The 10,743-nt window shown below is 50.5% G+C and overlaps 1 protein-coding gene across 3 annotated transcripts in view; it reads right to left on the bottom strand.

Annotated features, from left to right (window-relative positions):
- PRRX1 (paired related homeobox 1) overlaps positions 1-7,468 on the bottom strand; it is an 85,080-nt gene extending 77,612 nt beyond the window's left edge. For 2 of the 3 annotated variants that reach the window (XM_053247258.1, XM_053247260.1), the window contains exon 1: positions 6,558-7,468. In XM_053247258.1, coding sequence (XP_053103233.1) covers positions 6,558-6,804 — 247 coding nt within the window. In that variant the 5' untranslated portion in view covers positions 6,805-7,468. The remainder of the gene's footprint in view (positions 1-6,557) is intronic. The other variant, XM_053247259.1, reaches the window with a different exon arrangement.
- Positions 7,469-10,743: the final 3,275 nt, after the last annotated feature.

The following is a 10,743-nucleotide window of genomic DNA, read 5'->3' on the forward strand; positions in this document are numbered from 1 at the left end:
TGATGACATGCTAGGTAAGTGGTAACCAAACCACCAAACCTACGTGGACCGCGAGAGGACATTTAGAATCAAATAACGACTTATTAATACCCTGGCAGTAGATTTCCTGGGACACACTGCACTTTTTCTGGACGGACCGGTTACAAACGGAATGAAACTCAGGTCGGTGAACATTTTGATCTTATAGAAGAAAATTCACACAGTAAAAATAATATCCTTAATAGCTCACAAGGCGTTGTGCGAGTTTTCGAGATACACACTGAATTCTTTCTCAAGCGTGTATGTCTGTGTGAGGGGGGGTGGGATGTTATGGTAACCAGAGAAAATTTTGCCATTTGGAATACCATTCAATATTTCTTCCTATTGTACCGTTTTCTTGATTCATCTCTGTGAGTTAGTTATCTTTCAGTTGCCTTTAATTTGTTTTTCTGCTGTTGGTGAGAAATTTAGTGCATTCCTTCCTTTAGATTACTATTGCAGGACTGAGGTGGGTTATAAGATATCTTTATCTCATTGTATTCTCACAATGATGGCGAACTTTCGAGCTAGACAGAATTCTTTATTCTGTCTAGGCAAAACTGGAAAAATAAGTCCATTATCTCAACACTCTTAAGAGAGGTTAGTCTGAGAAGAAGCGTGCGCAAAGCCCCCTGTGTGAGCATCATGACTGTCTTGGTCTCACCCCTCAAGTCCAATCTCAACATCTTCGTTATCCATTACGGTATGTACCCTGTTTGAATCGCCGTTCCTGCTCCAGAGTCTCGGTAAAATAAGACCGAAAAAGGCAGTTCCCAGACATATGAAAAGACTGCACTGTTTTGTCAGGCCTAGGATGCCGGAGCAGGAACGCTTTTCAGCTAGACTTCTTGATCAGACAAATGTCAAAAGCAAATCCGTTCTCAGTTATGGAGAGACCAACATTATTATTATTGCCCATTGAGAAATATTTGCCACAACAATACATTTTGTACTTTTTTAAAAAAGGTCTAACTTTCGCTTTCTCCACCACTACTTTATTCAAGACTAAAAACGTGTCTGATCTTCTACCAAAGGAAAGTTGTTCGACAAAGCAGAACCTTTTGGCGAAAGACAGACCTTTGGGCTGGGGGAGGGACAGTTCCATCAGGTGTCAAAGCAGAGGCGGAATTAAACCAAAAGACTCCGACTTAAGCGGGCATTACATTCTGCGGAACAGAAAGATTGCCTGTTAAACAGAGGGGCCATTTTACCTGAAGAAAAACCATCTTATCCGGAGAGGTCTAGGTTGTCAAGTCATTGTGGGGGGGGGGAAGGAGACATTCCCTCAAGCACTTTTCCTTGAAAACAATTAACATTTATGGGTCTTCTTTCCACGGTTGTATCTAATCTGACGGTATTGTTTTCATCTTTAAATCTTGTGTTTGTTGCTGTACTGCTGCCTTGAAGAGCGCGCGGGGAAAAATTCTAGAAATCAACGTAACACAAAATCCAGACAATTATGTTTGCGGGGGAGCTTTGCGGCAGCACAACTCGGTTCTAAATCGGAATCACTTCGCTTTGGTTTGGTTTTGTTGATTATTTGATTCCCTCCTCCCACCCACCACCCAAATGCTTTCCCCAATCAGGGCGGGGAGGGGGGAGCAGGAAAGAGCCCCATCGGATGTTCTGCCTGCTCTCAGGGCTGGGCAGTGATGTCCCCGCTGAGAGGGATAAGCGGATCTCCGCAGTCCTAGAAGCTAGAAAAGGGAGCAGCGACTCACTCATGGTAGAAACTAAGTATCCCCCCCCCCAACACCTCCCTTTCTCATTCGCTCCGCGCTGCTTGTATTGATCTTGTATCAGTTGGGAAGATCATCATCGTGTTGTAAGCGAGAGACATCGCGTGCCTGGGATCCATCCGGACAAAGAGGGGTGTGCGTGGGTGTGTGCCCCTGTGTGTAGGGCTTTTCTGTGCAGAGGGGGAGACATTAATAAGCATCTGCCCAACGGAAAACGTTATTCTTTAAAAGCTGGTCCCAAGAAGCAGGAACTGGAAGAATACGCTACGATTTCAGCTGACCCACGGGGGGAAAGGGGGGGGGGAAGGAGTAAACTCAACTCTCCCCGAGTGTAGGTAGCGTGTGATGAAAGCTGAAGCGGCTGGGCTGGAGGGGAGAGGGGAGGCTAGGGAAAGGCCCGGCTTGCTGACGCCTGGTTCGTCAATTTCACTCTGCCAAAGGACACCTCCTCCTCCTCTCCCAGCAACTGCTGGTTTTAAAGGTTTCGCCTGCCAGAACTGTCATGTCACGCTATAAGCCTTGGAAAACAATGTAGCGTTCTGGAGAGCGAAACGGTGTGAGGAAGGTTGCTTTCAACCAATTAACGAATTACATCTTGACTAGTTTTTATTTAACCACCCTCGGGTGCATCTGTGTGGACTGGAAGGCGCAGGTCCTTAGTAAAGCAACTCAATAAATCCGTTAATTAGTTCGTCGCGCAGATAAAAAGCATTGGCTCTCGGTTAGCCACGCCTAAGATTATTTATGTAAGGCGCAAACACCGAGAGAGACAGGACGGTCCTCCTGGATTCGCCTCCCTGGCCCCGATCGAATCCTGTTGCTAGTTCCTCCGGGACAAAAAAAGGCAGGGGGTCAGTCTTCTGAAATACTCCGACCAGTGGGCAAAGCAAGAAGACCGTGCTAGTCCGCCAACCCTTCCAGGTCAGGAGGCCTCCTCGGGAGATCCTCTCCCCGTGATCTCCAAGGCATCGTCTTGGCGCGCAAGCAGATGAAGGCTGCCATCCACTTGTACATAGCAGGCAGCCAGACCCGCCTCAGTCCCTGTCGGGTGTAGTGTTGCTTTTTCTGCAGCCATAGGGCAAGAAGGCTGGATTCCCGGTAAGGGGCAACTGGAGGCTTCCTGGGACTCAGGTCTCAGCCAAGAATCACAAACTGCATTTCCATTCCAGAATTAATGAATCCCTGGCTCTGTTTTGGGATCCAGCCTCAGTTTCGGGGCCTGTTCCATGCTCCCTATGGTAGTGAAAAGAACAAAGAATCCCACCTTTGGGAGACTGCGCGAACAAACCAGGCGGTTCGGAGTTTTCAACTTAGGCTAGCCAATTCATTGTTCCAAATCCTGTTAAGTTAAACCGGCTGGTGCCAAAGAATAATGGCTTAATACAAACTGAGTGTTCAGGATCCGGATATTAGAAATCTCAAAAGCGACACTCAACAACACTTCGCCTGGATTAGCTACTGTACTTAACACCTTTTAGCTACCCTGTTGTGGTTTCGGAGATAGTGGTGGGGAGTTGCTTCCTAGTAAACGGATTTCGGGTATGTGGAAAAGAACAGCCAAAGGAGACGTGGGGATAGGGAGCCGGCTTTCTTCTCCAAGTCGCAACGAACTCATCATCGGAGCCGTTTCTCCGCGCCCGCGAGGGAGGCCAAGCCCTTCCTGGGGATACATCCAATGCCTTCTGCCTACCCATAAGAATGTAGCGTGGCAGTTTAATAGCCCCACTTCTGACTGCAGCCACTCCTTGGAAATCAGTGAGACTCTCCAGGCCCACTGGACGAAGGGAACTCCCGACCCTGCCGTAGGGATCCAAGAATTAAGTTGGCGTTCCGATATAATAAAGTAATTACTCGCAAGTAAATCCAACCCATGTCAACCGAACGTCCATCCCGCAAAGCCGATGGAGTTGGACCAAGGCCGGCTTAAATTGACGTGTTGGGGATCCCTTTAATAGGTGAGCTAAACTGGGCAGCGCTCCTCGTACAGAAAGCCCCATCTGGCCTGAACCACGACGACAGAAACTGTCTGGGCGGGTAACATTCGGGGCCACACAATCTTGCTCCTAGCTCCCTCTCCCACCGCCTCCTATCGTAAACACATGTTTTATTCAAGAGGACAGAGTTTAAGACTTCGGACTGCAAACTTCAACCGTTCAAGAAAAGCCCTGGAAGGATGACACGGAATTGACGCAGAACAAAATCTTCCGCACAACGGACACGATCCAGACAAAGTCAAGAATGATTCAAAGTCCCATTGCTTACCGGGTTTGCAACCTTAAGGCTTTTAAGCCGGGCCAGAGAGCGGGTACACAAGGCACCTAGTCCTTGTTCCTTATCCCAGGAGCAAGGGGGTGCGGATTCCCCCCTAATCATTTGAGGAGTTCCCCCCACATTTTACTGAACTGCTCCCCGCCAAACGAATAACCCATATCTTCAGTCCTCAAAACATTCCCAGCCCCAGTGTCTTTCCACACCAAACACGTAAGCGAGGACTTGGGCTTCCCCTCTGCCTGCACCCCTGGCCAGGAGACCTCCCTAGAGTGGAGGCTTCTAGCGGGAATCCTGCCCGGTTGTGAGGTCCGGTGTGCTTCGCAACAAAATGGGGTCCTTAACAGCCGAATCCTTGTGCATGTTTCCTCCGAATCGGAACCCACCACATTCAATGGGACTTACTCCCAAGGAAGTCTGCAAAAGGTTGCAACCCACTGCAGAGCCTCCTGCCCCACTGCGATGCTTCTTCTGGGTGGGCACAGCTGGCCAGTCATTTATTCCCCAACAGCATATCACCAGAATCTGGTGATGACTCCAGAACTGTTCTGTGGGTCACACTCTTTCCTCCCGAGGACCTTGTGGAAGGCGGCCCTATTGATTAGTTTCTGGGGACAGACAGGTAGCACCGCTAGTAACAACTGGTATTGTTATACTTCGCATAAGTAAAAGTGGCAGGTAGGTACTCTTCTTTAGAAACGTGCCATGATAGATCGACTTCCTTCCTCCCTTCCTTCACCTCTGCTAGGCCTTATTCTCATAAACAACGGATGAGAAGGTAAACCTGACTCTGGACTGTATCAGGGGACTAAAGGCAGGGGTTCACATGACTGGGAAAACAAACAAACAAACACACCAAAATGTCCTTGCACCTAGAAGACTTGATGTCAGGGAGGGAGAAGGGCTCCAGCCTTGCCTTCTCCCTGGCCTGCTAGCTTTCTCTGTGCAGGGGACTTTTTGGGTGGAGAAGCGTTCAGACGTTCTACAGTCTGAGGTGGTGCAACCCAAACACGTTTGCCTCCTCATCTATCCTTTGAAAGAACTAGGCCTCACTTCACAGGGTTTGCAATGTTTCAAAAACGTATGCAATCTGTTTTGTAAGAGGGCAGAGGAGTAAAAAGGACTGGGGTATACCATACACACCACCCGCAATTCACACGCCCTTCGGTCCTGTTGAAAACGAGGGTCTGCCTGCCTCCCGCCTAAAAGAAACCCGGCGGCTTGTCTTTGCTCTGTTCCCAACCTGCTCGACCCCCAAGCCGCCGCCTCTCCTCCTTCCCTCACTGGGGGTGGAGTGGGTGGGGAAGCGGGTGCTCTGCCCCGCTCATTCTCCTCCTGCAGTTTCCGGATCTCCCTGGGCAAGGAGAAGCTTGGGGTATCTGGAGCATCTTTGAAGAACTAAGGGAGAACCAACGCAGGAGAAAGAAATGCCCGCTTGGGATTTTAAGGCCCGTTTTCTGAACTGAGAATCATCACAGTCATTACATTGGTAAAAGCCAAAGAAGTTCGACTGCGATAAATTCGGGATCGGGAGCGGTGGCTTTATCAGCTGGCGGGGAGGGGGGGGTTGATGGAAAGATTTGGTTGTGCGCTCGATGGACTATAGATGTTTAATAAGAATTGAAGCTCACTCGTTTCAGTGGTCATATTCTCAAGCCTGCGCTCCCGTTCGTTTCCAGGAGCTTACACAAGACCTCTCAGATCTCCATTTATTTCTTCGGCTCTATGATATAGCCGCTCCCAGAAACACACCTATATATGCCAAGCTAAACGATCGCCTTGCCTGCTGTAATAACCGGCTTTCCGCTCCACAAGAACATTCCCTCTCCCGGGTTTCCTTTTCTCCAAACAGGCCTCTTACAAGTGCCCTTGTGAGAGAGCCCTTAGTCAGAACAACAACAACAACAACACAACAGATATTTTCAACAAGAGTTTCCAAAGCGGTTTACATAGAGAAATAATAAATAAATGAAGCTGGCTCCCTGTCCCCAAAGGGCGCACAATCGAAAAAGAAACATAAGATAGACACCAGCAACAGTCACTGCTGGGGTACTGTGCTGGGGGTGGACAGGGCCAGGTGCTCTCCCCCTTCTACAGACGATAGTGAGTGTCCTTCAGCACTTGTGGGCCTTTTCTTTTCTTTACCCAAATCGCAGTCGCTACAAACGGCGGTAAAGAGACCGGGATTCTAATTTCTGTGGGCAATTGTGAGCAATTAAACGGATCTGAAACAATGGGGTTCTGGGACGGAGTCCTAAAATTAAGAGACTCAGATGTCTGTGAAGGTTTGCGAGGCGATTTATATATTCAGAACTGGCTAACTGTAGAAGCCGCCTGTCTGACTGCACTGGCATGTTAAGGCGCACGGCTTCCGATCTGTTTCGCAAGAGCGTCTCCCGAGCCTTCGGGAAGGGGAGGGAGAGAGGGCCCGGCCCTCTTCGGCAAGACCAATCCAGAGATGCGCTTCCTCCGTGAGCGGGCTCATTTGGGGGAACCGCAGCAGGAAGCCCCGGCTCCGGCGGCGCCACTTACCGTCCTGCTGCTGCGTGTCGCTGCCGCTGGTCAGCCCCGGCGACTCCAGCAGGCTCCTGCCGCTCTCCCCGACGCCCTCGTCGTTCTGAGCCGCCACCAAGTCGCCGGCTTCCTCCAGATCCAACAGGTGGCTGACCGAGAAGTTCTTTTTGGCCTGGAGGCTGTCGAGGTGGCCGCCGGGGCTCTCCAGGCGCGTGGGCAGCCCAGCCGGCTGCCGCTCCAGGACGTGCGCGTAGCTCGAAGTCATGGCTTCTTCGCCCCCCCCAGCCCGAGGAGGGGGAAGGAGACGAGAGGAGGGGGAGCCAGCCAAGGGCAGAGAAGGGGGTCCCGCCGCCAGAGCCGGCAGCGCCAGCAGCAGAGGGAGCCGAGAGCCCCGCAAGGCGGCCGCGTCGGCTCCACAGGGCAAGTCCGCTCCAAGCGCGCCAAGCGGCCCAAACCCGGGGCACCACCGGGGGACCTCCTCGCCGGGGATCCAAGGGGCTCTCGCTGGCTGGATCCCAGGGTGGCTGGAAGGCAGGCGGCTCCCGCGACTCCTGGTCTCCTCCGACCGACCCTCTGGCCACCTCTCCCTGGCTGCTGGGCGCGCTCCTTGGACCGCCGGGCTCGAAGTGAGGGCGGGCCGTCGGGAGCCGCTGACGTCTTGCAGATGGGTTTCGCCGACGGACGGACAGACAGAGCGCCTCTCCAGAGCCCCTCGCCTGCCCGCCTGCCCGCCTGGAGGAGAAGGAGGAGGAGGAGGCGGAGGCGGAGGCGGCTGCTTTGGAAGCCCGAGAGGTCTCCTTTTCGCCTCTCGCTTAAGCCCCCCCCCTCCTTGCGCCTCCCGCCCAGCTCCAGCGGCTCTCTGGCACTTCAAACAGCGCAGCCTGGCATGGGTGTGGGTGGGGGGACCTGCTGCTGCAGGACCCTGGAGAGGGCAGACCCCGACTTAATCGGAGCCTAATTACGTGGCAAAGGCTTTGTGCTGTTCCTGACGCTTGACAGACCTCCCCCCTCCCTCCTCGCCCTCCAATCCAGCCGCACCAAACCCACGCCCCGCTCGGATGAAGAGCCCCACCACGTCCCCACCCCTCCGCCAGCATTTGATCGGAGAGCGCACGCGAGAGAGACTTTTTTCTCAATAAAGATCGAAGGAGCCCCCCCCACCCCGCGCGCTCTAAAAATAGGATAGAGAGCTGGGGAGCCGGCGGGTGACTCGCTCAGCACGATTTGTTTATTTGCTTTCCCTCAATTAACTGCTGCGGATTAGTCTACGGTCCTGCTAGAGGATCTCATTTGCATTTCGGAGTGGGGTGGGAAAACCGTTCACGTCCAGTCTAATCAGCTCAGCTTCTGTTGGACTTTTTTTTGGGGGGGGGGGAAGTGTCCTGCTTGTTCTAATACAGTTTTGCTGCAAGGCGCTGATGCAAAGGAGAAGGAGGCAGACCGAAAGAAGAGAGGCAGATGTTAAGGGGTGTGTATGTGTATCAACACCTGATTCTGGACGGATTCACACTTGTATTCTTCGCTTGATTACTCAGTGGTTGATGAATGAATGGACTCTGCTGATAAACCTTGTGCTTGAGAAGTTATGCAGTATATGTGTGCAGTATTACATCTGTCATGTCCCATTGGCACATCCATGCAAGCCGTCTCTGAAGTCCTAAGATGAACCTTGCTAAGGACGATGAGCCAAAGTCATCCCAGGTCTGTTATACTCAAGGGAAAAACAATACCATTGACTTCGATGAATTGAGACTAACCAGTTTTAAAAGGTAAAGTGTGCCCTCGAGCCGATTTCGACTACTGGCGCCCACAGAGGCCTGTGGTTTTCTTTGGCAGGATACAGGAGGGGTTTACCATTGCCTCCTCCCAGTTTTACACAATATATATTTGTTATAAAGTGAGTGTTTTTACTGGTGCATGGTTCATAATTACAATAATCACCATGAGCATGATCCAGCCAATATGAAAGATGTTTGAGCCCTCCCCACCCCTGTAATTAGGAAGACGATGTGCATCAGTCAATCTTCTAGTGAAACCAATAGGACTTTCTGTGCCTGGCTTTGGCTGAATCATCCCCCCACCTCTTTTCTATTAAGCAAAAAGCTAAGGGCATGATCTAGCAGAAGAGAAGCCCTTTTGATTTTAGTGAACACATGTTTAACTCACCTTCTGAAATCAATGAGATTTTAAAGTATTTAATTTTGAATCACACCCATGAGCTTATATGATATGAAGAATATCACACACACACACACACACACACACACACACACACACACACACACACACCACAAATGACAGAGGAGCACACACTTCCTCCTTACACACTTTGGAAACCCTCCAGAAGGAAACCTCAGAAAAGTTTACAGAACTGGTAGTGGTTGGGCTGAACGGCAACCTTTCAGTCCTATTCTTCTTCTAATGCACAGTTTTCTTTCTGTATCTCATCTCATTCACCCTTATAAGAATCTTGTGAAGTAGACTTCCTATTTTGTCCATCTGGCAAATCTGGGGGGATGAGAATATACAATAAAGACATTTTCCCCAAGGCTACTCATTTACCAAGATGAGAAATGAACTCAGAATCTCCTACATCAGCATTGAGGAAACTTGTTCCAAAAAAGTGTGTGTGTGTGTGTGTGTGTGTGTGTGTGTGTGTGTGTGTGTAAAAGAGAGAGAGAGAGAGAGAGAGAGAGAGAGAGAGAGAGATTGAGACCTTCACATAAGCCCTCCCACCTTTGGCTAAGGAATTAATTGAGGGCTAGTTTCAGGAGCCAGACATAGAGATTTTGATCCAGTGGTTAATGGCCAATTAATGTAAAGCTGGGCTGTTGAAAGATCCTCCTTTGGAATTGACTATCAGCTTGGGCCATTCTAACATGCCACCATGGCAACAAACCCAGCTTTGCTACTCAGTACACCTTCAGTAGTCTTGGTTCTCAGATACCTTGTTTCCAAACATGCATTTCTTTCATCGACAGGGCTGGTTCACACATGCTTGTTCAACTCATGAAGTGTGGATGGGCCAGCACAAATGTAGCTTGCAGGCAGAGATTTCATGTCCACCTCCCATTACCTCAGGCTTAATACTTGTCAGTAGAATCAGTTTGCACATGAAGTTGCCAGTTGTCATATGCAGACAAACCAAGTGTTGTAGGTTCATCTGTCCACCAGGTCACACGGTACATTTTAAGATGCATACTTCCACAATCTTCAGTTTACAGCTTAAAAAAAAAAAGAGTGGTGTGATTTGCTCTTCCATTTCATAGCCCCGTTGGAGAGAAATGGGTGAAGAAGAAACAGGTAAACCCTGAAGCTTCCATTCACAAAGCCTGTGTGTCTTTCTGAATGGGGAAAATTACAGGAAGCAGGGGGAGCAAGGGGGGTGAGTGTGGTGCAGGGGTCACCGAAGGCAGGGAAGGAGAAGGGCCCCTGCGGTTCAGTGATAGGAGCCAGTCTGGGCTCTGAGCTGCCACAGACAGGCCAGGATTTCCAGCCCCCGCCCCCCCCCCCGCCCCGATTTGGGAAGAGAACATCTGATGCCATCAAAGGGCTGCACAGATTGAAACCAGATGTGCTTCTCCCAGTTCTTGCCATGCATTTAATTAATGAGCTGGGACTTGGGAAGAGGTTGCTTTATCCTGACTTCTTTTCTCTCTTTTTCTCTTGCAGGCAGCTGTGCAGGATGGTGCCAGGGTACCAAGCTGAGGCAAAGCTCCACTGAGGCTCCCTTCATACATTACTCGGCGGGAGGGAGTTTTTTTTCTCTCACTTGAACACCATGGTGCGGAGCAGAAGAAATCTCGTGCAGTCTTGTAGTCTCACCCATCATCTTTTATCTATGCACATGTAGGACCACTACCTCTGTTCATGTCCCTTCTAATGGAAGAGAGCTGGAGTAATCATGCTTCTGAGCATATAGAGAGTGACCTCCTCTCACTGAGCATCTGTAGCTTGTCACCAGACACAACCAAGAGCTTTGTCCAGGACACAGCAGAAGAGCCCCACTGGGTCAGATTGAAGATCCTTCCGGCACAGCCTCTTATCAGCATCCTATTGTCTATAGTTGTCAGTCCATTGGACAGGGCCACCAGGCTGGGAGACTACCTAGAGCCTGCTGCTTGCTGATATTCCTGCACAACAGCAAGAAAGAAGGCATGCCCTCGCCTCTTGCCTGTCAGACTTCTCTTAGGCATCTGGTGTG

The sequence above is a fragment of the Hemicordylus capensis genome, chromosome 4 (genome assembly GCF_027244095.1).
Source record: "Hemicordylus capensis ecotype Gifberg chromosome 4, rHemCap1.1.pri, whole genome shotgun sequence".
In the NCBI taxonomy this organism is placed as follows: Eukaryota; Metazoa; Chordata; class Lepidosauria; order Squamata; family Cordylidae; genus Hemicordylus; species Hemicordylus capensis.